The sequence below is a fragment of the Nelusetta ayraudi genome, unplaced genomic scaffold (genome assembly GCF_046127955.1).
Source record: "Nelusetta ayraudi isolate G7.1 ecotype Tasmania unplaced genomic scaffold, CSIRO-AGI_Nayr_v1 ptg000001l, whole genome shotgun sequence".
NCBI classification, from domain to species: Eukaryota; Metazoa; Chordata; class Actinopteri; order Tetraodontiformes; family Monacanthidae; genus Nelusetta; species Nelusetta ayraudi.
The window spans coordinates 1,628,685-1,655,955 of NW_027466051.1; the positions used below are offsets into that span (position 1 = coordinate 1,628,685).

Consider the following 27,271-nt stretch of genomic DNA (forward strand, 5'->3'; position numbering starts at 1 on the left):
TTGTTTGTTGTTGTATGGGACTGTTTGGGACTGTTTTGAACTGTCCCATAGAGACAGCTGTGTTTAATTTTAGATTGTGTTCTAAAATATTCCAGGTAGCTGCAGTGGAGAGAGTGAAAGCAGTTTTCCCGAATTCTGAGTTTGTCCGTGGAACATCGAGCAATAGAAAATCACTGGAACACGTTGTGTAGTTGTTATGTGACCAGTTAAGTAGAATGCTGAGCTATGGTGGCATGTTACCTTTCAGGACTTTATGAATAAATATGAATCAATGCATTTCCCGTCTCACAGATAGTGGAGCTCATCCCACCTTCTCATATAAAATGCAATGATGGGTGGAGTAGCTGTCACCAGTAATAAATCTAATTGCAGAGTGATAAACTGTGTCCAGTGTCCAGTCTCTGTGAGGCAGAGGCATAGTCCATAGATAACATTGCCATAGTCCATTACTGATAAAACAAAAACAAAACGGCCTCAATGCTCCGTTTCCTACAGGCCAGGGAAAAGTTAGCCTTGTTTCTGTTAAAATATCCAATTTTTTTCTCTCAATTTGCATACCATATGGCGATATGAAATTTATATAAATTTAAAATTGTGTACATTTGTCATTGTTTTTGTATTTGGGTAAATGCTTGAACGAATTTGAACCTTTTTTTTTTTTTTGATCATTTACTTTAAAACTGCTTTCAGTTGAGCGTTTTTCCCTCCAGGACTGCAAAAATGTCTTTTAAAGATTTATTGATGGATTGAACAAATTCCTGGTTGTTGTAACACTGGTAGCTTCCCACACTGATCACTATTCTGTTGCCATGCATGACGTATGGGAGACTGAGCCCTTCAGGATTACCTGGAGCAAACATGGCCATCTGGAGGCTCGTACCGCTGAGGGTGCTGGACAAGATGACATTTCTGTGTCTGAAGGCAAAGAAAGCTGGATCTGCAAACAGGCCAGGTCGTGTCTGGCCTTTCGATGTGGCCAGGTCATCCAGGGCAAACAGAAGAGAGGAAATGCCATGGCCTGGTGAGAGACACAATGTTTGGTCAGCTTTATTTGCACTTACTCCATGTCCATGAGTGAATAAAAGTAATCAGTAAACACTTAATCATTTTAAACAGGATAACTGGCAAAATAAACATTGTGTCTTGGAAGTGGGGGGGGGGGGGGGGGGGGGGGGTAATGACATGATTATGCTGAATGGTATTGCGCAAAATGTTTTTTAAAAGTCTTTTTTAGCTACAGAGGATACACACCCGTAGATACTTCCTTGATGAGTTGCCTGTGATGCGTGGAGCAGTCATGGAGCATGGCCTTCAGCTGTCCCACGCTGTGCCGGCCCGGCTGGCACACGAAAGCTTGCGAGCACTGTTTAGTGTGAACGGTGGCTGTGTGCATGTAGTCATAGCGACCATGCTTGAAATATAACAGGTGGCAGATCTCATTTGTGTAGCAGGTCTGTCCGTACAGCCTGAGGAAAGCCATTTGAAAAGCCAGCTGGACCATCGCATCTGGACTTATGTTGCGTCTTATGAACCATTCCGTCCCGCCATCCTGAAAGTCCAAAACACCAATAGACAGTTTTGACACTTCACGAGCATAGTTCTCTTCGGCCTTCTTTATTCCGTCCTTCAACTCGCTGTCCAGGTTGAAGTCCAGCCTGCGCACAGCAGAGGCTGAGTCCACAGCAGCAGCCGCAGAGCCTGGGTGCACCAGCGGCTGCTCCACGGTGTCTTTGAAGACCTCTTCGTGAAAGCGAAGCATGGCTTTCCCGTCGCCCCACGAGTGCTCAAAGTTGATGGCAGCCTGTCCGTCTTTGGTCACAATAACGCTGAAGGACTTGTCGAACCAGCGGTTGCAGCCGTCGCCGTGCAGCATGTTGCGTGAAAAGTCGCTCAGATCTCTGAAGCTCTCGTCATCCAGACAGAGACAGAAGAGGGCACTGTCCACACTTCTCAGGTTCTCTGCGTTCCCAGCAGCTTCCAGCTTGTCCCTCAGGTCGGTCCAAACATCCCTGTGCTCACTGGTCAAGACTCCGAGAGGAAAGTCAGGTACTGGTGCGGCCTCAGACAGAATGTACTTCAAGTGGGACTGGATCTCTGCCGGCTTCACCAGGTTTCCATCCCTGTCCACCACGTCAAACACATACATGTTGCCTTTCCTCATGACCAGGACGTGTCGGCCTTTGTCGTCGGTGAACAGCTCGTCTCGCCCACGCTTTGGGATCCGAGTGGAGTTGAACATGCGGCTGTACTGGGACATGTCCAGGGGGTAGGCCTCGACCATGTTGGCCACGTAACAAGAGAGCGAGGACGGGACCCAGCGGATGAACCTCTTGAAGCGCTCTGTGTCACTTTTTGCAGGGTTGCGATGTAAAACGTCCGGCTCCAGCAGTCCAGCACGTAGTGTTTTCACGAAGCGCACAGTGGAACACAGGATGTTGGTGGCCTTCACCAGCTGGTTGTTGTACTCAATCTTTGGGTCTGGAGTCACAGCGATACCAGAATTAAGGTGGAAAAGAGGGTAACGTTGACAAAGATGTTTGTCAGATAATAATTCTGAAAGAAAAATACGTTTCAGTCAGGTTAAAGTATAAACAGCCCATTATTGTATATGTGCTATTGGTAGATTCATTTGTGGTAGCAGAACCACAAATTTACCTGCGTTGTAGCTTGTGTGCTTGTTGTTTTTGTCTTGGACAATAAATTCCTCTTGTAGTTTGAACCCGACACCATTCAAGAAGTCCCATGCGTGCTTTTCTGTTATTCTAAAAATATACAAATTAACATATTTTCAGGCAAGACCTACAACATTGTTCTTTTAAAAATAAACATTGTTAACAAAGATCTCCATTGCTTCATTGTGTCATTCTTAGAATTATCAATCATTCTCTATCAACAGGTTTTGTCCCTCATGCTTTCAAAGTGGCTGTAATCAAGCCTCTGATCAAAAAACCCAATTTGGACTCGAGTGTGCTTTCAAATTATAGGCCAATCTCGAACCTTCCGTTTTTCTCCAAGATCTTAGAAAAAGTTGTTGCTAGGCAGCTTGTGGACTTCTTGAACGACAACAATCTACTTGAGGCTTTTCAGTCTGGCTTCAGAGTTGGTCACAGCACTGAAACTGCATTGCTTAAGGTGAGTAATGATCTCTTGTGTGCATCTGACAAAGGTCTTCTCTCTGTTTTGGTCCTCCTAGATCTCAGTGCAGCATTTGATACAGTTGACCACATCATTCTTCTTAGGAGATTAGAAGATGCTATTGGCATCAAAGATCAAGCCTTAAACTGGTTTAGATCTTACTTGTCTGACCGTTTTCAGTTTGTTCATGTTCATAATCATTCATCAGAACGTAGGAGGGTTAGTCATGGTGTCCCCCAAGGATCTGTACTTGGGCCACTCCTCTTCATCATCTACACGTCACCTCTTGGTGACATCATCAGAAAGCATAGCATCAGTTTCCATTCTTACGCAGATGACACACAGTTGTACTTTTCTTTTAAGGTAAATGAGGCTCATCAGTTGGCCAAATTGGAATCTTGTCTTCGTGATGTCAGAACTTGGATGACACAGAATTTCCTGTTGCTTAATACCAATAAAACTGAGGTCATTATATTTGGATCGCGATTGTTAACTGGAACAAGTGGGCGGCGACCGGGTCCCCGGTGGGCCTCCCCCCGGTGCGGTCTCCTCGCCCTTGCATGGGGCACCGACTGCACCCTCGTTGGCGAGGACCTGGCCCCCACGCAGCCAACGACCCACTAACATTATCACTAGGGCTTTGGATGAGGGTCTCCATCGGCCGGCCACCGCTCCATCCGAGACCCTCTCCAATTTTAATAGCATTATAGACACTTAGGGCTTGGGGGGGGGTTCGTGCACTGCGGCCGCCGCCCTGCTCAGCAGCAGTGTAGTTGCCCCAGGGCCTTACCACCCTTCCATTTTAAACGCACCATAGTCCAACACACCAGCAAGTGCACATATACACACACTGACACTCCTACACACAGTGGGGTCGGCCTGCTAGTGGGGGCTGGACCCGATATCTTTCCCACCCTGGATGGGCCCTGTGCAGTCCGGTGCCCCCGAGGTGCGAGACCGGCTGGGCTTTTGGGGACCTTGCCACTTGTGTGCTCGATATGCATGATACTGCCGCAGTCTCTGTGTCCCCAGCAGGTGATGACCACTGCGCCAGGAGCTGGATTGTGCTGTCCTGGGGGTCTTGCTGTCATCGCTTCATCCCACCACCACGCTGAGGACCTGGACTTGTCCTATCGGCAGATTGTCCATCGAGCTAGGCTCTTGCCTTCCAAAGCATGGACACTTACACTCCACATGGACAGCAGCCTTGAATTATTTCCTATTCTTTGTGTTTATATCCGTTTTGCCTGGTTGGTGTATCTGTTTTTCACTCTGTCCTGTCTGCCACCCTGGCTCACTCTGCTCCTTTCTCTCTTTCTCTGTCTCTCCTCTATTTTTGTATTTCACCCCAACTACTCATAGGCAGATGATGGCCCTCTGGAGTCTGGTTCTGCCCTAGGTTCCTTCCCACAGGGGAGTTTTTCCCAGCCACTGTCGCATCTTGCTTGCTCCGGGGGCCCGGTTGGTTCTCTCTGATTGTATAAAGCGCTTTGAGACGCCTTTGGTTGTGATTTAGCACTGTACAAATAAAAGTTTATTATTATTATTATTATTATTATTATTATTATTATTATCTCCACACTGAACTTACCCAAATTGGTTGTCATCCAGTTGTGGCTTCTGAACAGCTAAATACCTCCGCATAGTATCTTGTAGTTTTGGAACTGGGAACCTCAACATGCAAGAAATAAAAAAATCTGTAAGCAGACGCTGAATGTCAAGAGTTTCTGATGGACCATCTAGCACAAGTTGAAGTGAAGTAGAAAATTTAGTGAATACCGACATGTACGATGTCAATTTACAGAGAAACTGTATTAGTTTGAACAATTTGAATTAAGTTGACAGCTCCTTACCTGGGTAAGCTCCTCTGGAAGTGCATAGTCGGAACAACACTTCGATGCAAATATTCATCTGGAGACTCTTTGAGGCTGCTGCAGTGTCTCCTGGTGATGCACAAAGCAGGAAATCTTAAATGAATTAGGTTTCCAGCTCTTCTCAGAGAGGCAGAATATTTGATCGGCAGCAGGTTGGCCATATTGTCTACTTGTGACGTCTTTCTTTCTCAGTCCTTTTCAACTAAAGGACAAGCTTAAAGCACGTTGCAGACATTTTATAAGCAACCCATAAGAAAATATGTGCGTAACAAATGTTCCTCAAGGTCTGTTGACCTACAGTCCAGTCCAACAATTTGACAGTTTGAGTTAAAATGACCTGGGGGTTGGGTGGAAACCGTTTAAACGAAAATAAAGGGGTGTGGTTTGCTCATTTGTTTTGTATTTTGTTTCCCACTCAGACAAAACCTTGTAGGATGCGTGATGTGTCATTTTGAAGCCATTTAATCTTAAAATATTAACCAGTGAAATGTGTGTATCAGAATGACCATTTCAGTCTTCGTCCGAATACATTTAAACAAGTTGTAATGTATTGGAGCTTTAAGTGATCGCCCAGATTTCCAGCTGAGGATAAAAAAATAAAATAAAAAAAAGGTTATGTCAGTCAGGCAGTAGTCATTGTTTAGCCCCTTAATATGTCAAATTAATAATAGACAATGCTTTACTCCATGGCGATTGTGTCAATTGGGTGAATTTTAAGATATCCTAAAGTAAACAAATTAATGGTTTACTAAAAAATGTTAAAGTAATCTTGCTGTAATTTGAGCGAGAGACAGTCTTATTGACATTAAGCACAATTTTACACACATTTTAACAATTTATTTTACAAATTCACATTACTTGCATATTAATGGATTTAAATGATATATGGGTGTTGGTGGATGGTGGAATTTAGCAAGTGTAAAAATACTGCATGAGTTGAGATGTCATGAGGTGTTTGAAGACATGGACGATGTAACAAGATTTTGTGCATTTCTGTTTTGTAACGCAACCTGTAGAGCGACTATCCAATGGACCAGGATAAAAAACGAAATATAATCGCAGAGAGGCTAAGTAAGGGGGAAAACACCTGCCGGACGCACTGATGGAATGAAGTCATGGCTCCAGAGACAATGTTGCTGTTGTAGATTTGTTGTATTGTGTTTCAGTGACAAAAAAATTAAGGTTTAAACAAAAATAAGGCCAAGCAAAGTAAAGCGGTCAGCAAAAGTGGGACACCCCTCCCTCACCCTCTCAGTTCATTCCCACCAAACCCGCCAGGTGAAGAGCAGCTGATATGCTTCTGCCAATGTCCCACCCACACCACGTGATGCATAACAAATCACCCATAATATAAAAAGCATCAAGTGAAACAACATTAGCTGGCACATACACAACCTTTACATGGTTCATTCCAAGCAAACAGTGCGGTACCAAGTGCACATTTTTGAAGGAGGACAAGTATTATTATTTCTTACCAGTTGTTGATTCTCTGTCTTTTTGTGCTTTAGATACCTCACTGCTCCTTTTTGGGCAGACATTCACATCTTCTAATTATGACAACATTGAGTGTCAGGGAATTCTACCTCAAATATTTGTATAAAAATAAATTATGAAACTGAAACAAATATGTGTGCTGTTATAATTTAATACTTATGTTAATTGTTTTGACAATACATCGAGACTTGGAGTTTCATTGAATAAACTGAAAACTCAGTTTCAGGTAAATAATTAGCACGCCCCAGTTAAACCAAACAATCTTCCTTGTCACAACCACCCAGAACAAATGCAAACAAACAGACTGTTTGAATTGAAGAACAGAGGTCATAGTCACACACACACACTTGATTGCATTGAAAGCGTGTTATAAGAGCCTTCAAGGACCACTGAAAACTAGTGTTGCCAACTTTCATTCAAAAAATAAAGGCCGCCTCCCGACGTCATCACAGGCCAGTGGCTCGCCAGTAGTGGTAAATCATTACTTAAAATAGGGTTTCAAAAAAGTATATGGTTCACGAACTGCTTTGTGACCAATAGACGTTACAAATAAGATGACTGTTTAAATTGTATTGGAACGTTTTAATTTAACTTTTTTTTTTTCTCACTATGTTGACAACCATCAATTTTAGGGCGCCGCCGGCAATCTGACATCGATTCGTCCAGTCTGCGTATCCAGGAAAGCAGGAAGTGGAGCGACTGGTCTGCTAGCTTAGAGCAGGTCGACTGCAGCGGTGTCAGCGTTGTCTTCTTAAACCAACGTGATTGCAGAATGCCTGAAGTTCGGACACCGAAGTAAGAATAAAAACCTTAATTTGTCAAGCATGTTTTGGCACATGACGCATTAAGTAACACGTTTCGTTCGTTGTTTTTTCTCCCCGAGTATCATGTGCTTAACCCGAGTTTATGGATCATGTTAGCTAAATGTCAAACAGGCGAGTGACTGGCGCTGTCTGGCGTTACTGGTGCATAAATGCATGTATACAGCTTTACCAATTTAGTCGTTTTTGTCTTCTAAGTGTCCAAATACAACATTTCCCCTGAAGCTGTTAGTCGGTGTTGGCGAAACAGACCGTTGATTTTCGGAGTATTGGTGTGGACGACAAAATCCCAATTATGTTTAGCCCCCTTTTAATTTTACAATTTAAAGGCTCTTCTCAGGTTACGCTTCGTAAGAGTTGCGTCAAGGTTTTAGTCACATGTTTTCTTCTGAAACCTCTCACTTTGCCTCTTACCTAGCCTAACCTGTAATTTCACCCCGTCCACATATGTCCAGAATCAGAGCCGTTTACACCGGTGCCAGTGATGGACTGGACGGGTTCAAGGCTCATGCTGTGTTCCAGGAAATCAACAAGAAGCTGCAGGAGGTAATTATGGTGTAGTGGTAGAGTGTCCGCCCTGAGGCTGGTAGGTTGTGGGTTCAATCCCTGGCCTGGTCATACCAAAGACTGTAAAAATGGTACCCATTCCCTCCCTGCTGGGTTGGAATTGGGTGGTTAGATCACCCAATGATTCCCGTTCACGGCACCACTGCTGCCCACTGCTCCTTCAGGGGATGATCGGTCAAAAGCAGAGAACAAATTTTGCATCCTTTGGGGTGTGACAATCATTACGACTTTATCACAATACTCAAATCATGATATGGTGTTAAAATAAATTTCCTGTGATCGTCTTTTGTACTTACCAAAGTGTGTAGTGAATTAACGTCCTTGTTCATTGACTTAAAGGTCTCATATTCCATGTAGTTTCAGACCATTCAAACTACCTGCAGAGTTAGTTTTACAAAATGATCAACATCAAAAAACCTATTGCTTGCCTGGGAAAAATGGCTAATTTAACCAAAACAGGATTGACAATGATCATTGTAGTGCAGAGACTGACAGAGTCTTTGTTAAGAGGGTTCCACATTTGTTCATGTGTTTGTTACAATTGAATAATATTTATATTTCTGGTACAGCTGGTCCCAGCTGTGCTGAAGACCTTTCTTTTCAAATAAACATTGGGTAATGCCCGACCCAACAAGGACAGAGATTGATGAGATGCTAAATCACATTTATTTATTTTATGTTTTTGTGTTTCGTACGAGATCTGTCCTCTGATTATTTTTTTTTTCCCCCACACATATTCTGCAGTCATGATCAAGACTCTGCTGAATCTGTTACCGCATCAACTGACCCTGAGTTAAAGTTGCCTCTTTGTGAGCCGACATCGTGAAATTGGTCCCCTGCAGTTCAGGAAACATCAGCCTTAGTGCAAATCAGATTCAGTCATGTACATTGTACGAGCAGAGTCTCCTTTCTGCAACTGGAACTGAATTGTCACAACTACAGCGAGTAGACATAACAGAGTTCCAAATCCTTTCCATGATGCAGGATGGAGCGCAGTTTGTGAAGAAGATCGGAGGTGTTTTTGCCTTCAAAGTCAAGGACGGCCCAAACGGGAAGGAGGCGACGTGGTTTGTGGATGTGAAGAACGGTAACGGCTGCGTTCACAATGACACAAGTAAGAGACCAAATTGACAGTCAACAGCCTGCCTGCAGGAACTGTCTTAAGCTGAAGCTTGACTCACGCTGTTCTACCCCCTCATCCCACACCCCTCGGTCTCTATTCTGCAGCTAAAAAAGCAGATTGCACCATCTCAATGTCTGACACGGACTTGTTGGCCTTGATGACAGGAAAGATGAACGCACAAACTGTAAGTATTTATTTCCCATGACAGTAGATGAGTTTCTCTGCATTGTTCTAGCACAAAAAGGCCTACACACAATGGTTGATATTAATCATTATTATCATTATTATTATTATTATTAGTAGTAGTAGTAGTAGCAGTATTCAGAATAATAATAATAATAATAATCATAATAATAATAATGATGATGATGATGCATACTTCATCATTTGCTATCAGTTATCACACATACATAAGCCTACTGTCTAAACTCCACTCCACCAGGAAGGTCACTTCTGAAGTAACCTAGAGCTGAAAATGAAGCTACAATAAAGAAATAAAGGAAGGGCTGGAAGAGCTTGAGAGAGTTAATGTCCTAAAATTGTGGCTTTCTGTGTTTTCAAATTATTAACCTGCTTTTCTGATTCACATATGTAACTTAAAGATTCAGTGCTCAAAAGTATTTTTTTCTCTCAGCCACTGTGTACAGAGACTGTGTCCTGCCCTTCTAAGTGAATATACCAGTTGTTGACATGCTGGCAATGATGAGTTACTCCCAGGCTACCAATCATCTGTATGATAATTTCCCCATTTTTTGGTCAACAGGCATTTTTCCAGGGCAAGCTGAAGATCACTGGGAACATGGGAATGGCCATGAAGCTTCAGAACCTGCAGCTACAACCAGGCAAAGCTAAACTTTAGACGAAGCATCGGCCACACTTTTGACTTCTAGAGTTGATCACCGTTAATTTAACAAGTGCAGGCTTTAGATCACTGATTAAAGTCTTTCTGTCTTTTAATCACTGGCCTGAACCGCTACTTCTACTAATGACCTCAATGACTAGTGAATAAGTCAGCAGTCATTCCATTCCAACTGCAGTCTGAGAAGAGACGGACTGATAATTAATTTAGTTTTTCCTGGTTTTGTTGGGTCTGTTGGTATCTTGCGCTGGTGAGTCTGCAAATTGTTAAAGCGAGTGTTTAATCAAGCTCGGCCTTTATTTTGGGCAGCTATCATGCCCCACCGCCCTTCTCATCTCATCAAAAAACAGTCTAAGTTTTGAATTCAGAATGTTCAAAACCAAAATATTGTGACGAGAGAATATTTTTGAATCAGAAATCTCAGTAAAATACAATTAAGAAAACAAAATTAGTGAACACTTTTTATTCTGGACCATCCACCCATCTGAGCATGTAGTGTACAACCCATTCCACAGTCTGTCAGCTGGGGGCAGTTAAGACAAGACCTGCTCCACCCATGTCCAAAATGTTTTATAACTTTATCTCTAAGTTTGCCATTTGTGGAATCTGTCTCGTGGGATATTAGGTCTGAGAGTGGACGGAAGTCTTTCCCCAAAACCGCTCAGTCGAAGTGCCTCTTTATATCAAGGTTTCTAGGCAACAAGCCACCCCAACTGTTGTACTTTAGAGGGGTTGTAATACTATGGAATTCTGTCATCACTGTATTTCTGCTAAATAAATTTAGTCTGTGCTTCAACATCCATCTGGACTTGTCTCCATTTTCCCTGAGGAGTGATTATATTGTGCCTTCATGCGCATCTGTTGTTGTCTAAACAATACAAGAGTTTAACATGTGAAAATATTTTTACCTCAAGGTCGAGTCAGGTTGAATTATATGATCCATCCAAAGAGAAAGGAAAGACGCTGGTACAAATATGACTATATATTTCATATATTTGTGTGTGTCTGTATCTATATTTTACAAATGAAATGTGCTGAAGAAGTCAAACAGCTGAAACGTGACTCAACTTTATGTCAAAATATAGATATGGAACAGTTGCTCAATTTATTAATCTATTATTGTTTTCCAAAACAAGAATAATTTAGTAATAATTGCTTATAATTAGATTCACTTATTACAAAAAAACAGCATTCTGTACTTTACTGCATCTTTCATGCAGTTGTGTGTATTTCTAAAAATCACTGATTAACTTTATTCCCCGCTAAAAAAATAAACAAAAAATTGTTGACCAGTTGCGAAATTGGACTCTTTAAGGTGAAATCATTCATTTTGAGTTTATTCTCAGCTGGGCAGTTTCCCCTCCAGAACATTGAAAATGTCCTCCAGAGATCTTTGAAGGCATTGCACAAACGTGTGACTGCTGCCGGGCGATCGCGAGATTGCGAAGGAAATCTGGCGTTCCGAGAAAAGGTACGTGACATTGATCCCCTCCACTGTGTCCGGGGCACAGATGGTGTCTCCATTGTACAAGCCGCTGACGGTGCTCGTGGTGAGATCGGGAGAACCCAGAGCGGCGCAATTTGGGTCTGTAAACAGATGTGGCAATTCATGTCCTTTCGAGCCAGCCAGGTGACACAGCGCCATCAGGTGGCAGTAGAATCCTCGGCCTGGAGAGAGAAACAACAACTAACTACTTGCAGTACAATAAAAGTAATTTGGTTTTCCTGCCCTTGATGGTTCTCATAGATATAAAAACATACATAGAGCAATAAGGGTCTTGCTGAAAAGCCAAATAATGTTTAGTGCACTGCGAGTATACATTTTTATTCATGTATTCATGGGCAGTGTGTTGAGCTTTTGCCAGTATAAAATCAGAAATCAAGCCACATTTAACCACACTGGACTTTTAAGGCAAATAAAGATAGTTAAATGATAATAAAAAATAAAAAAAAAACAGTTGGAGAGGAGCGGGAGCGCCATGAGAACGAAACCTTCAGCCAGCCAGCCAGCCATCACCTCCTCCTAACCCCCCAAAATGTACATGTTTTAAATACACCATGTGTTCAGTAAAAACAAACATGGCCACTAGACCTTGCCCAAATTTTAATTTCACAAACACAAAGAGTAGAAATCATCAGCGCATCATTAGTACATACCCACGGATGCTTCCTCAATGAGTTGCCTGTGACAAGTGGAGCAGTCGCGGAGCATCGCCTGCAGCTGCCCTACGCTGTGTTGGCCCGGCTGGCACACGAAAGCCTGCGAACACCGTTGGGTGTGAACGGTGGCCGTGTACATGACCTCCAAGCGACCGTATCTCAACCTCAGAGAGCTGCTGATTTCAGAAATGGATGCCATCCGTCCGTATTCTCTCAGGTAGGCCATCTGAAGAGCCAGCTGGACCATAGCGTCAGGACTGAACTTGCTCATTTTTATTTGTCCTTTTCCAGCCCTCCTAAAGTGCATTAATTCACAAGTAAATTTTCCTCCTGATGTGTGGAACTTCTCTTTGGCTTTGTTGATACCATCCTTCAACTCGCTGTCCAGGTTGAAGTCCAGCCTGCGCACAGAAGAGGCCGAGTCCACTTCAGCAGCAGCAGCGGAGCCTGGGTGCACCAGCGGCTGCTCCACGGTGTCTCTGACGACCTCGTCCAGAAAGCGAATCACCGCTACACCGTCGCCCCACGAGTGCTCAAAGTTGATGGCAGCCTGTCCGTCTTTGGTCACAATAACGCTGAAGGACTTGTCGAACCAGCGGTTGCAGCCGTCGCCGTGCAGCATGTTGTGTGAGATGGGAACGCCACTCCTCATGCTGGTGTCATCCAGACAGAGACAGAAGAGGGCACTGTCCACACTTCTCAGGTTCTCTGCGTTCCCAGCAGCTTCCAGCTTGTCCCTCAGGTCGGCCCAAACATCCCTGTTCTCACTGGTCAAGACTCCGAGAGGAAAGTCAGGTACTGGTGCGGCCTCAGACAGAATGTACTTCAAGTGGGACTGGATCTCTGCCGGCTTCACCAGGTTTCCATCCCTGTCCACCACGTCAAACACATACATGTTGCCTTTCCTCATGACCAGGACGTGTCGGCCTTTGTCGTCGGTGAACAGCTCGTCTCGCCCACGCTTTGGGATCCGAGTGGAGTTGAACATGCGGCTGTACTGGGACATGTCCAGGGGGTAGGCCTCGACCATGTTGGCCACGTAACAAGAGAGCGAGGACGGGACCCAGCGGATGAACCTCTTGAAGCGCTCTGTGTCACTTTTTGCAGGGTTGCGATGTAAAACGTCCGGCTCCAGCAGTCCAGCACGCAGTGTTTTCACAAAGCGCACAGTGGAACACAGGATGTTGGTGGTCTTCACCAGCTGGTCGTTGTACTTTGTCCTCGGATCAGGTTTGAAGAATGTGTAGGGGTTGAACATGAGCAATGAGGATTTCTGACAAAGATGATCATCATTCCAGGCATCTGAACAGAAAAAAAAGATTTCATTCTGTGTGGATTGTTACTTGGTGCTTTTGAGGTGCTAACCAGCAGTTGGCGTGCCAGGTTCACCAGTGATGTAGCTCTTATGCTTGTTGAGTTTGTCCCAGGCTACCAGTTCCTCCTGCAGCCGCTTCCCCGGACCATTCAGGAAACCCTGAGCGATTCTCTCTGTGTTTCTGAGGATATACACAATGGATAGGGATACTGGTAATTATCCAATGTTAAGAATTGAAAGTATGAAATAGTAAAATTAAAACCTACCTGAACTTGTCGTCATCCAACAGAGGCCTCTGGGCAGTTAAATACTTTTGGACTGAATGGGCTAATTTTGGTATTTTGAGCCTGAAACATTAAATGAAGAGTAACAAAGAAAATGTAGCCTTTTTGTTCATGTAAATGCTTTTGTTTTGATTGTTTAATGGTTTGTCTGTTTGGTGGCAACTCAGAGATCTGAAGAGAGAACAACCAGAGAATGGAGGTCAACCAGAGGTTGCATTCTTCATGCTTCAAAGTGGAGGCCTGGCCTGTTTGGGAATGATGGAGTGACAGAACAAGTGGCATCCTTCTGTGAGTGTCAAGTGTTTTCTCAAGGTGCATGGTTTTCCCACACTTGAAGGGGAAAGGACTTCACAAAAGGACAGGGATTCACTCAATCCTTTTTATTCAGCGGTCAAATAAGGATGGTGCAGGTGAAAAACCTTTACACACACAACACAATGTAAATAAAAATTATTTTTTCTTTTGACCTAAATAAAAAGAATTGTTGCACTCAAGCAAAATAGAATAGAATCCTAATTTCTTTTTTTACTTTATTTTAACAAAGCAAACGGTCTATTTAAATTACTTTTTGGCAGCATTCTAAACAAAAGCAACTTAAATTTCTTGTCAACAAATTAAACAAATGTTTCCGTTTTTCTTTAAAACCAAACAAGACGATCACAATTCACATGGACTAGTTCAGCAGACCAAGCAATCTTCAAGCTGGACCTTACTGGTAGCCTCTCTCATGCGAGTCCAGTGGCCCATGCGTCTTCGTTTCGTTTCGTTTCGTTTCGTTTCGTTTCGTTTCGTTTCGTTTCGTTTCGTTTCGTTTCGTTTCGTGTGCCTGCTCCTGTTTCGGCTTTGCCTCGCTCTCGCAGACTGGCGAGGTTGCCTCTTTTAACGTGCAAGCTTGCAATCACTGTGATTTTGATCACCTGGTCAGGCGCACCTTCGGGCGACGACAACGCACGCGCAAACCAACGCGCGCTCCTGCGCACCGAGAAGCGCAGCTTTCGCCACGCCCCCCAGCTGACTGCCGCAACATGGAAGCGCGGCGGCTGCCACGCCCCCCAGCTGACTGCCGCAACACAGCCGTTTGCCGCCACAGTGAGGGTCATCATTTTTATAGAACGCGCCACTCTTATGTTCTTATCTCATATAACCTACCTTTGGGGCCAATGTGAGACATGTGTACCTGGAAATACAAGTCCAGGTCCAGGTTTAAAAAAAAAAAAAAAAGTGTTGCAAATGAGCAACTTTGCTGATCTACCTGAATCCAGTTGGACAACAAAGCTGAAAGTGGGTTGTTTTTTTCCCCCTTTCTCAGCCCCTGATTTCTACCAATCAGAGCTGGAGCTGTGAGACCAGCAAGGTCAAACTTGGCAAAAATAACTGAGCTGAGCTGCTGAGAAGTTGTCTTTATATTTTCAGTTAAAACGTCATATTGTTGCTCCCTCTCTTTCTCTCTCTCTCTCTCTCTCTCTCTCTCTCTCTCTCTCTCTCTCTCTCTCTTTCCAGAACTTTAAAGAAAAACAACAACTTTGTTTTGATGAAACTGAAACCAAAGATAACTATCGGCCTTCACAATGCATACAAACAAACAAAGCTCATTTATGGCTGTGACAGTTGACGGTCCTGTCACTATGCCTCCAATACGGAATTGATCATGCACCCTGGCTACTTGGCCAAGGAGATATCCCTTTGGCCAAATGCACACATGGCTATCACCCACGAGTCTGGGATTCGAAGCCCAGGCCCTCTGCACTTTGCCATATAGCGATGGAAACAGGAGACTTCGAACCAGGAAGGAAGAGGACAGGGGGGTTAAGAGGAGGTAGAAGGTGCTCAGCTCCTAACCTGGGTAAACTCTTCTGGTAGTGCATCGTTGGTACGACACTGCGCTGCATGTATTCACTGGAAAACACCTCAGTGTCGCTGCTGTGAGGTCGGATAGCAGCAAGAAGTGTCTGTTTTGTAGATTTCCAGGGAGAGGCCAACGGTCTCACCATGATGTGACGACGACGACGACGACGGCGATGATGACAATGTCAGACCTGTGTGTGCATCTTCAGTTTTTTATTGTTTGCGTTTATTCCACAGCAGAAGAGGCGTGACAGTTGAAATGCAACACATGATCAATGAGTAAATGTTTCAAAGTAAAACAGGCCAACATTAGCTCTTTCCCCAGCAAATATTGACGGAGACTGGTTGAACTGTTTAAAAAAACAAAAAAAACAAACAAACTACTAATTGAGAAGTTGATTGAGTGAGAAGGGCAAAGTTAGTTTGTTTTAGTTGTAGTTTCGCTGTCTTAGCCCCACTACATTTGCATTAACAGTTGGAAACATTTACACAATATAACACCTATGTCCAAACTGGGGCGAAGCAGTCCAGAATCTAGAAAACTCTTTCCTGTTTGGGGAAAAGTATAACTAAAATATTTAAGATTATACATTTCTCACAAATAATCAAAACTCTAATCTAAAAAAAAATGATATGAGCTGGAATTACACATTTTTTTAAATTAAAGTAAGTATTTGTAATTCTGTCAAAGGAATGACATGAACAAAAGCACAATACACACAACAGGTTTCTTGTTATCGTAACTGTGAGATTACTAATTCTAAAATAAATACATTTTGTGTCAAGTTTAGGAACTCTATCATTGGCTTCTTGTTTCAGATGAGAGAAAAGACCTGCTGCGTGTCCTGAATGAATGTTTGTTTAGTTCCAACGACCTTAAGGAAGAACTAACAACTGTTAGCCGTGTTGTCTTGAAGGCATGGTTTGCCGACATGGTGCTTACGGTCTCGGTCAACCACCATTACTATAGAACCAATAGGATTCCCATGTGAAATAACATTGCATTTGTAGGGGAGGAAATATCTAGAAACAAATAGTAATACCTCCCCAATATGGATTCTGTTTTTCCGGTGTTAAGATGAGTATTTCAAAGTAAAGTAAACAATTATTAATTTAATCTGACTCCATTTAAAAATAACTTTACTTTTATGTATTGATTGGAAAATAAATACTTAACTAATAATTAAGCTCGAGTGTTAAGAGATCTGACATTAGTCTTCAGTTCAGGGATGGATACATACATACATAAATTAACAAAACCTTTCAGTTTCCTTCTTAACATGGAAGAATAGCCTTGATGTCTGGGTTGAAGTATTCAGAGTTGTTAGAATATGATACCCAATCTTGTCTGTGGGTTTGAATAGTGCTGAGTGAAACTTACCATATAACTAAGGTCTGTGGGATACAAATTAGTCCCTATTGTTGTGTTCATAATATGCAACACTAGTTCGAATGTGATGCCTGCAGCCGCTAGAGGCGCTCAAGAGGATGTGGGGAGAGGGAAAGGAGAAAGGAAGAAGTGCGGAACTGAGTTGGTGAGAAGAATAAAGACTGAGGTTCTCGGAATGAACTGGAGTTATTGTGGTTCTTATTAGCATAACACCTATCTTAGTTCAGTGATGGCAGATATAGACTAAAAATTTTCTGTGACCTTCTTAATGTAGAAGAACAGCCCAGACATCTAGGTTGAGATATTCAGAGGTTTAAAATATAATTTAGCAGTTAAAGAACATGATACTCAATCTTTTCTATTTGACTCAGAGGTAGAGCGTAAAAGTGTTACTCAGATAAACTTACCATATAACTGAAGACCAAATCAATATCTGATGTCAGGTTATTCACAACAGAAGTCTCAATAGTCAATATTAAAGCGAAATGGTTGACATACCAGTTTATTGCGATGTCCAAAGTGAAAATGCAGCAAAAAAAAAAAATGTAATGCAGAAGAAGGAGAAGAAGGAGGAGGAGGAGAAGCCTGACATTTAAAAAAAAAAACGAGACACGCAACATTTCAAAGGGAAGTCAGGTAAACAACAGACAAACGACAGTCCCCAAATGGTGATGCCTGAACCTAGTTAGTTCATTACAAATAACAAAAGATTAAATAAACACAGTTGTTAGCCACAGTCTGGGGGAAAAACTTCCAGTAAACTGTGTGTACAGCAAACTTTTCTCTGTTCAAACACATTTTCTCCATTTGTTGTTTGCAGTTTGTTTGTTATGAGAGTGAAACTTTTGTTTTTTTTCATCACACAATTGGTTTCCCATCAAGAACCGCAAAAATGCCTTCTAAAGACTTGTGGATGCATTTCACAAAGTCCTCGACGTGAGGCTCAACGTTGCTGGACACATTGAAGTGGATCTCGTCGTCGTCATGTCCGTACGCAACACCGAAGCCGTTGGGCACAACAGGAGCATACCCCCCCGTCAACAGTGACGGACTGCTGAGGCTGCTGCTGGAGATGACATGGTGACCGATGGCAGCAGTGGCTGGATGTGTGTAGAGGCCGTGTAGAAGCCGACCCTCGGAGGTGGCCAGGTGCTTCAGAGCGGCCAGGTGACAGAAAGGCATTTGGCCTGGTGGGGGAGAGAGAGAGATAAAGAGAGCTCTCGGACACCAAATACCTGGAAGGCTGTTGAAGGACATTGAAGGACATGGAAGAAACTGAAAGGCCATGAAATGACCTGGAATAACCTGGAATGACCTTGAAGGATCTGGAAGGATCTGAAAGGCCCTGTTGTTATACTCTTTAAACAAATTGGGTTTGTTCGTCAAAAAGTGTTAATACACATTGCAATGTCTAATACATACCCATAGTTGCTTCCTTGATGAGCTGCCTGTGATGGTTGGAGCAGTCTTGGAGCATGGCCTTCAGCTGCCCTGCGCTGTGTCGGCTTGGCCGGCAAACAAAGGCATGCGAACACCGTTTGGTGTAGACGTTGGCCGTGGGAATGGTCTCTAGACGGCCATGCTTGAACACGGCTATGCTGCACGATTCGTATGGAATCACCGTCTTGCCATACAGCATCAGGAAAGCCATTTGAAAAGCCAGCTGGAGGACAGCATCAGTGCTCATCTTGTGATTCTTTAACCATCTCCTCCCGCCCCTGTGGAACTCTAAGAGAGTGATAGATATATTGGAAGCATCTGAATCAAAGTTCACCTTTGCCTCTTTGATACCATCCTTCAATTCACTGTCCAGGTTGAAGTCCAGCCTGCGCACAGCAGAGGCTGAATCCACAGCAGCAGCAGCAGCAGAGCCTGGGTGCACCAGCGGCTGCTCCACGGTGTCTTTGAAGACCTCATCCAGAAAGCGAAGCATCGCTACACCGTCGCCCCACGAGTGCTCAAAGTTGATGGCAGCCTGTCCGTCTTTGGTCACAATAACGCTGAAGGACTTGTCGAACCAGCGGTTGCAGCCGTCGCCGTGCAGCATGTTGCGTGAAAAGTCGCTCAGATCTCTGAAGCTCTTGTCATCCAGACAGAGACAGAAGAGGGCGCTGTCCACACTTCTCAGGTTCTCTGCGTTCCCAGCAGCTTCCAGCTTGTCCCTCAGGTCGGCCCAAACATCCCTGTTCTCACTGGTCAAGACTCCGAGAGGAAAGTCAGGTACTGGTGCGGCCTCAGACAGAATGTACTTCAAGTGGGACTGGATCTCTGCCGGCTTCACCAGGTTTCCATCCCTGTCCACCACGTCAAACACATACATGTTGCCTTTCCTCATGACCAGGACGTGTCGGCCTTTGTCGTCGGTGAACAGCTCGTCTCGCCCACGCTTTGGGATCCGAGTGGAGTTGAACATGCGGCTGTACTGGGACATGTCCAGGGGGTAGGCCTCGACCATGTTGGCCACGTAACAAGAGAGCGAGGACGGGACCCAGCGGATGAACCTCTTGAAGCGCTCTGTGTCACTTTTTGCAGGGTTGCGATGTAAAACGTCCGGCTCCAGCAGTCCAGCACGCAGTGTTTTCACAAAGCGCACAGTGGAACACAGGATGTTGGTGGCCTTCACCAGCTGGTTGTTGTACTCAATCTTTGGATCTGGAGTCACACACATGTAGGGGTTGGATTTCCACAAAGAGTCACGTTGAGATAAGTGAGTGTCTAACCATGGAGCTGGGGGAGAAATGTAGAAATTAAGTTTCGGAGCCATTGTCACAATCTTGTCACACAACCCCATCAGCTGATGGCAGCAGCAAAACCTTCAAGAATTCCACTGAGGTCTTAGATATACAGTAGTTCCAGTTTCCTGCAAAGTGAGCCAGCTGCATCTCTTTAACACTTGGTTAAGATTAATTTTTTGGAATAAAGATGTCATGTTTTCAGAAATACTATTGATGCTTAAGAAAAAAAAGAAAAAATACATGAGGGATCAACACTGGGATTGCGAAAAGCTATACATATATATATATATACATACATATACAGTAATGTTTGCAATATGCTTAAATGTTACGCACTGGTCCTTGAACATGTTGTCAAGACTTTGGTCAGGCTGTGTGTGGCGAAAGGGGAGGCTGACCTGTCATGTAGCTGGTGTCTCTGTTGATTCTGTCTTGAGTGACCAGTTCCTCATGCAGCTGTTTCCCAACTCCGCCCAGGAAGTTCAGTGCCAGCTTTTCTGTTATTCTAATTATGTGCAATGAAAAAAAAAAAAACCTTGAGTGAGATTTCAGCGGTTGGCATTAATCAGTAATGGAAATGTTAAATTTTTTTAAAGGGTGTAATTCCTTGTGGAAACCTACCTGAATTGTGAATCATCCAACACAAACCTCTGAAAAGCCAAGTACCTCCTGATGGTGTCCTCCAGTTTTGGAATGGGGAGTCTCAACAAAAATCCAGGGCGAGTTTTGTTTGTTAGTTCAGAGCCTCACATGCAGTCTCCAGTGGTGTCATTCAGTTAAATTTAAAGCTGACGGTCGACAATGAACGGAGATACTGACTGTGTAAAGTTTGGTGGCAACTGTGTGTGTCTGGCTACTGTCAACAAATGCCTTACCTGTAAGTATGTTCTGATACTCCCCCTGCCCAGCAGTAATTCATGAGGTACTTTTAGTTAACAGAACATTTACAAAATCTCTAACCCCCTTAAATTAATCTACAACGTGGTCTTGAAAGGTCCTTCACTCTGCCGTACTATGGGAGAACCAGTTAAAGATCTTAGTGATGAATGATGACTGTTCATCAGTCCACACAGCACAGCACAGCACAGTCCTGCGCTCTTTAAAAGCTTCAAGGTTGCCAGCTGTATCACAGAATTCCAAAGCTTCCTTGGGCCACTGACACCATCAGCCACAAGTGAGCATAAAACAAAAGCGATCTACTGGTTGGAAACTCCTTACCTGGGCAAACTTCTCTGGTAGTGCATGGTTGGTACGACGCTTTGGTGTAAAAATTCACCCGAAGACGATTTTTGGCTGCTGTAGTTTCGGGTAGCTTCAATGTTCAGAGCGCAAAATCTCAAGTTAGTAAGGTGTTTTGGTGTGCTGCCAAATGCTGCGTTTTGCACCGACAACAATTTGCCATGATGCCGGCGAGACAATCTGAGGTCTGCCGAGACATGCTGCATCTTCCAGAATGACATGATACCAATTGCCGTTAGTGCCAATACCTTCAGAAAGAAAGTGGGAGGGGGGGTGAATGCTGTTCAAGCAGAGTCACTGCAGTCAGGTGCCACTGTGGTGGTGGTGATGGTGGTGGGAGGGGGGGGGGGGGAGTTCTGTTTTGTTTGATGAAGTATATGAGGCAAAACGTGGCTCTACTTGGTCAACACAACATCACCCACAGGGTGTGTGTGTTTCGGAAGGGGGAATAAATGTGACGTGTTAAAAGTGTTTATTATGCATTATCATGTTATTATGTTGTTGTAAAAGCAATAAACAAAGCTGTAAGATAGAAGCTGATTAAAATGGTAAATGCAGATTGTCACAATGTCATACCTTTAAGTACTATTTACTTCAAAGTTTTGCTGACCATCAAACTCAAACATCGCAGCATTTAATTGAATCTTTACACAATCAATTAGGTAAGCGCCATTTTATTTTGATCAAGTCTATCAAATAATTTGCCCTAAACGTCGTAGTCATTATAGGAACTCCCTTGAGGAAATAGCTTGCCGTTCAGAATACTGCTATTTCACTTTTAGTGAACATTGTGAGTCCACACTGACTCACAGTGTTAAACAGACATGAACGTAACATGGCATGTAACGTACATGTAACGTTCCACTTAACACACTAACACACACACACACACACACACTCACTCACAAATTTGCACTCAAACAGCTACACTGCACACACCATAATTTCTAACAACACACATAAACACATTTTCCCCATTATTACTTGCGTCTCTGGGGACAAATAAATATGAACAGCTCCCCGACTGTGCCCTAAATGCACCATTTCACACCTACCTGGTCCACATGGGCTTGAAACACGTGTACGCTAGTGCGACATCAAATTGAGCTTTTTAAAGAAACTTCTGACACTCAACTGCCGCAACATTTTTACTTCTGAGTGAAGCCACCGAGGTCATGCATCAAGAGAGACAATGGCCAATTAGTATTGTAACGGACGGATGCACTGTGTTCTAGTGTTCTTTTGTGCTCTGTGTTTATTTGAGGTTAATGGTGTTGGTGAACGTTGTCCAGTGAAGGCAACACACCTGTGATTGGCTATGGTCAGGTGTGTGTGTGTGTGTGTGTGTGTGTGTGTGTGTGTGTATTTAAAGTTCTATTCTCTGTCTATAATCCCTCCCCCATCTGATGATCCCAATGACCTTGTCAATTATTACAACAACACTCTTTCCTCCTGTCTCGACCATCTGGCCCCCATCAAAATCGAAACTGTCTCATTCACCCATTCAGCTCCTTGGTTCACCACTGAACTTCACCAAAATAAAGCACGCAAGCATCATAAATTCCCACCTTAACAACGACCTCTTAGAAAATTTTCAGTCTGGATTCCGCACAAAACACAGCACCAAACCCACCCTCCTCAAAGTCACAAATGATCTCATCCGCTCCTCAGATTCAGGCCTTCTCTCCATTCTCATCCTGCATGACCTCACTGCTGCATATGACACCATCAACCACTCCATCCTACTCTCTTTATCCTCGACCCCCTTGGTCAAATCATCCGTCGTCATGATGTCCGCTTTCACTGCTACGCTGATGACGTCCAACTACTGTCTACATCTCAACTAAATATTTCACCCATTTAATTTACTCCATCCTGTCGAACTGTCTCGCTGAAAATAAATCCTGGATACAAGCAACTTTTCTCACTTTCATTTATCTACGAGTTCAGATGAATGTAGGTGAAAGTGCACAGTTCATTCAAACGAATGAGCACTGTGGAAGGCGGTGACAAGGCTGACCTCTACTGGCACATAATATATTGCTGGATGTCCCGAGAAAGAAAATGTTTAGGTAACAATTTCAATTTTGGCACTCAAATAAATTGGGGGAAGGAATTACGCCTTTTTTTTTTTTTTTTTTTTTTTTTTTTTTTTTTTTTTTTTACTGCAACAGAGATCAGCAGCTAAGAAGGCGGGTCTTCTGCAGAAAAACGGAAGAAGCACGAAACGACGTCGAGTATGTTGGTATGATGAATCTCGTCCGTCTGTTTATTCTTGTTTACATCGGAGCAGATCGTATAAAATAAAATAAAATAAAATAAATAAATAAATAAATAAATAAATAAATAAAAACACCACAGACTCGCCACACAGAAGGCGTTAACTGGCGGAAGTGTCGAGGCGAACGCCTCCATGACGTCACACCACTTGACACACTTGCCCGGGGTTGAACTTCCTGTTGTGGAATCCACTTGTATTATAGTTATTATTCGTCTAATACCACATTCATCACAAGTCTTCGTACGGAGTGGGCAAACTGGGCGAAGCTGCCATCCGAGGTTGACTGAGCCGGGGATGAATGTCACTGTATCGTCGTGACATCGTGACAGTTTTGTAGGGAAATATCACCCGGTGCTAGCTGTTAGCCCCTGGCTGTGTCCACTGGTGAGAGTGACGTATCTCACGCCTTTTTCATCAGCTTGTCGCCCCCTCAGCTTGAGACGGTGAGCTGCTGCACGGTTGCCTGTTTCGGACCTCGGTGAGCCACATCATGGCCATGCTACTGTCATTGAGACACGGGGCTCTCCTCAGCAAATCTGGAGGCCAAGTCCGTGCGAGGATCCCTTCTATCGGCTATAGCAGCAATGTCCCTTCCGGTGAATATTTGCACAAAAGTGTCGTCCCGTCGATGCACTACCAGAAGAGTTTGCCCAGGTGAGAGGAAACAGATTTAATTGTGTTGTTGCTACCATACCAAAGCAGTCTTCTGCTTTCTGCATGTCACACTCACAATATATATGTGGTTATTCTCACAATACTTTTAAAGTACATTTAAAAAATAAATAATAATAATTGGTCTTCCGGATTACAGTGGGTGACTTGTTGCGAGTTTAAATGAATGTAGGTGAAAGTGCACAGTTCATTCAAACGAATGAGCACTGTAGAAGGCGGTGACAAGGCTGACCTCTACTGGCACATAATATATTGCTGTGGATGTCCCTAGAAAGAAAATGTTTAGGTAACAATTTCAATTTTGCCTCATCTAGACTTCCCATCCCAAAACTAGAAGATACAGTTCGGAGGTATTTAGCTGCCCAGAGGCCTCTCCTGGATGACAACCAGTTTGGGTAAGTGCTCCTTTGTTTCTTGTCTTGTCAGTAGCTTCTATATTCCTAGTTTATATTGCTTGTTTGCTACATATTGTGTTATTTTTGCTTTCCACTTGCTGCTGTAATGCTTGAAATTTCCCCCCTGTAGGACTAATAAAGAAATATTATCTTAATTCTCATCTTATCCTCAGAGCAACGCAGAAAATTGCGCACGATTTTCTGAATGGCGTCGGAAAGGAGCTTCACGAAGAACTTGTTGCTCACGACAAGAACAACAAGCACACCAGCTACATTTCAGGTACTCTTCAGACTGACCTCGGCTAAAACACATACCGCACTATGCATTTTCCTTTTTATGAATAAGTTGCCACCCAGTAAAGCTTTTTTAAACCTGCTAATCGGCTTAGCATGCATCTTCATCAGTCTCCCTGACGCCAACACTCTGCCCAACAACAATCTTTGTCTTTCAGGTCCGTGGTTTGACATGTATCTGTCAGCTCGTGAGTCTGTGGTGCTGAACTACAACCCCTTTATGTCCTTCAACCCCGACCCCAAGTCTGAGTACAATGACCAGCTGGTGCGGGCAACTAACATGGTTTGCTCTGCCGTGCGCTTCATGAAAACGCTGCGCGCTGGACTGCTGGAGCCAGAAGTTTTTCATCTGAACCCTGCAAAGAGCAACACAGACGGCTTCAAGAACTTCATCCGCTGGGTGCCGTCCTCACTGTCGTGGTATGGTGCCTACATGGTCAATGCCTACCCCCTGGATATGTCCCAGTACTTTCGCCTTTTTAACTCCACTCGGATCCCAAAGCGTGGACGAGACGAGCTGTTCACCGACGACAAGGGCCGACACGTCCTGGTTATGAGCAAAGGCCACGTGTACGTGTTTGACGTGGTGGACAGGGACGGAAACCTGGTGAAGCCGGCAGAGATCCAGTCCCACTTGAAGTACATTCTGTCTGAGGCAGCACCAGTCCCTGACTTTCCTCTCGGAGTCTTGACCAGTGAGAACAGGGATGTTTGGGCCAACCTGAGGGACAAGCTGGAAGCTGCTGGGAACGCGGAGAACCTGAGACGTGTGGACAGCGCCCTCTTCTGTCTCTGTCTGGACGACAAGACCATGAAGGACCACAACCACACCTCGCACAACATGCTGCACGGCGACGGCTGCAACCGCTGGTTCGACAAGTCCTTCAGCATCATTCTCACCAAAGACGGACAGGCTGCCATCAACTTTGAGCACTCGTGGGGCGACGGCGTAGCGGTGCTTCGCTTCCAGAACGAGGTCTTCAAAGACACCGTGGAGCAGCCGCTGGTGCACCCAGGCTCTGCTGCTGCTGCCGTGGACTCAGCCTCTGCTGTGCGCAGGCTGGACTTCAACTTGAGCAGCGAGCTGAAAGACGGCATCACGAAGGCCAAAGAGAATTTTGACTCGGCCGTTTCAAAGCTCACCATCGACGCCATGGAGTTCAGGAAAGGTGGGAAGGACCAGCTGAAGAAGCACAAGTTGAGTCCAGACGCGATGGCCCAGCTGGCCTTCCAGATGGCCTTCCTGCGGCAGTACGGACAGACGGTAGCCACGTACGAGTCTTGCAGCACGGCGGCGTTCAAACACGGCCGCACTGAAACCATCCGCCCGGCCACCATCCACACTAAAAAGTGTTCAGAAGCCTTCGTGCAGCAGTCGCGCCAGCACAGCGTGGAGCAGCTGAAGACCATGCTGCACGACTGCTCTAGCTACCACGGTCAGCTGACCAGGGAAGCAGCTATGGGTGAGTAGAGTTCCCTCCATGATAAGAGATTATTTACTGCTCTCTACTCTCGCCGCTCAGAATATTCACATCATGGTAGATTCACTATATTTCTTGTGTGATCACAGGTAGTTCTGTCAAGAGATTAAAAAAAAAAGAGAGATTAATTAATTATGATCAGTAATTAACCAATCGGATTCATCTATTTCTTTAATCTCACCTAAAAAAAATGCAGAGATTGTTATTTAAATGCAGTCCTGGCCATTTACATTCGACTGCATTTGACACTCGTCCCAAGTGCTGCCTGCAATCTTAAAGGTTGAGTTTGTAATATTTTGGGATAGAAGAAACGGCAATATCAATGGATGTTTTAGATTACAGGGCTTTCACTCAAGTCCCCTATATCAATGTGTCAATCTCCAAATAATTAGGGCTGTTTTTTTAGACCAATTCTCCAGAAGTACAACTGTGCATCACTAGCCTTCTTCCATCCCACCAGGCCAAGGTTTCGACCGCCACCTGTTTGCCCTACGGTACCTGGCCAATTCAAAGGGCCGGAGCCTGCACGGCCTTTACGCTGACCCGGCGTACGGCGCCATCAACCACAACATCCTCTCCACTAGCACCCTCACCAGTCCCGCCGTTAACCTCGGCGGCTTCGCCCCAGTGGTGCCTGACGGCTTTGGCGTCGGCTACGGCGTCCACGACGACTGGATCGGCTGCAGCGTGTCCACCTACCCGGCTCGCAACGTCCATGAATTCCTCCAGTGCGTCCACAAGTCCCTGGAGGACATCTTTACTGTCCTAGAGGGACAGCCTATCAGCTAGAGTCCTTTCACTACCGCTGAAAGCAAACATCTGAAACCATGACGGTGATCTTCAGGGGGGGGCGTGTGTGTGTGTGTCAGTCAGAGTGAATGTCACTCGTGAAGGATGCAGGAACAGAATGTTATTGATTGTGAAAGCATCACCATGATTATTTAATTAGGGGACTGAGATGAATTACACCATTGGAAGCATTTGTATTAGTACTGTAGCAATGACTTATCAAGTCTCTTCACTTCATGTTTTCACATTACTGCCTAGGCGAATCATGTGAGGACTCAAAGTGCAGTTTAACATCAGCTATGCAGTGAATATAGTCTGATAGCGTTGTGCCTTTAAGTGATTCAGGAAACGACTTCATTCATTCATTCACTCACGATCATGTTCATTTTATCAGTGGGTTGGTTGATTGTATTTTTCCAAAGTAAATTTTAATCTGCTGTCTCATTGTTTGTCCCTAGTTTTAACAATTAATACTGTACATTGTACATGAAAAGAAGTAGCCGCCTTTATTTCTGCGA

At 44.2% G+C, this 27,271-nt stretch overlaps 6 protein-coding genes across 6 annotated transcripts in view; 3 read left to right on the forward strand and 3 right to left on the reverse strand.

Annotated features, from left to right (window-relative positions):
* The window catches only part of LOC142884522 (4-trimethylaminobutyraldehyde dehydrogenase-like), a 273,088-nt gene that overhangs the window by 227,362 nt on the left and 18,455 nt on the right, over positions 1 to 27,271 (forward strand). The window lies entirely within an intron of this gene.
* Positions 37 to 5,216, reverse strand: LOC142883065 (carnitine O-palmitoyltransferase 2, mitochondrial-like). Its single transcript, XM_076017700.1, has 5 exons — positions 4,989 to 5,216; positions 4,727 to 4,807; positions 2,656 to 2,762; positions 1,252 to 2,553; positions 37 to 1,018 (listed from the first exon to the last, which is right to left on the reverse strand). Exons 1-5 carry the CDS (start codon positions 5,168 to 5,170, stop codon positions 687 to 689), a joined length of 2,004 nt encoding a protein of 667 aa, XP_075873815.1. The 5' UTR covers positions 5,171 to 5,216; the 3' UTR covers positions 37 to 686.
* scp2b (sterol carrier protein 2b) lies at positions 7,118 to 10,675 on the forward strand. Its single transcript, XM_076017821.1, has 5 exons — positions 7,118 to 7,298; positions 7,780 to 7,870; positions 8,876 to 9,005; positions 9,119 to 9,198; positions 9,778 to 10,675. Exons 1-5 carry the CDS (start codon positions 7,276 to 7,278, stop codon positions 9,871 to 9,873), a joined length of 420 nt encoding a protein of 139 aa, XP_075873936.1. The 5' UTR covers positions 7,118 to 7,275; the 3' UTR covers positions 9,874 to 10,675.
* Positions 10,920 to 16,707, reverse strand: LOC142883279 (carnitine O-palmitoyltransferase 2, mitochondrial-like). The gene is made up of 5 exons (XM_076018070.1): positions 15,472 to 16,707; positions 13,615 to 13,695; positions 13,423 to 13,529; positions 12,031 to 13,335; positions 10,920 to 11,541 (listed from the first exon to the last, which is right to left on the reverse strand). The coding sequence occupies exons 1-5, from the start codon at positions 15,621 to 15,623 to the stop codon at positions 11,216 to 11,218; spliced, it is 1,971 nt and encodes a 656-aa protein (XP_075874185.1). The 5' UTR covers positions 15,624 to 16,707; the 3' UTR covers positions 10,920 to 11,215.
* On the reverse strand, positions 17,726 to 21,092 carry LOC142883207 (carnitine O-palmitoyltransferase 2, mitochondrial-like). The gene is made up of 5 exons (XM_076017942.1): positions 20,821 to 21,092; positions 20,224 to 20,304; positions 20,001 to 20,107; positions 18,290 to 19,594; positions 17,726 to 18,054 (listed from the first exon to the last, which is right to left on the reverse strand). Exons 1-5 carry the CDS (start codon positions 21,060 to 21,062, stop codon positions 17,726 to 17,728), a joined length of 2,064 nt encoding a protein of 687 aa, XP_075874057.1. The 5' UTR covers positions 21,063 to 21,092.
* LOC142883351 (carnitine O-palmitoyltransferase 2, mitochondrial-like) lies at positions 23,253 to 27,168 on the forward strand. Its single transcript, XM_076018197.1, has 5 exons — positions 23,253 to 23,776; positions 24,109 to 24,189; positions 24,363 to 24,469; positions 24,642 to 25,946; positions 26,425 to 27,168. The coding sequence occupies exons 1-5, from the start codon at positions 23,613 to 23,615 to the stop codon at positions 26,751 to 26,753; spliced, it is 1,986 nt and encodes a 661-aa protein (XP_075874312.1). The 5' UTR covers positions 23,253 to 23,612; the 3' UTR covers positions 26,754 to 27,168.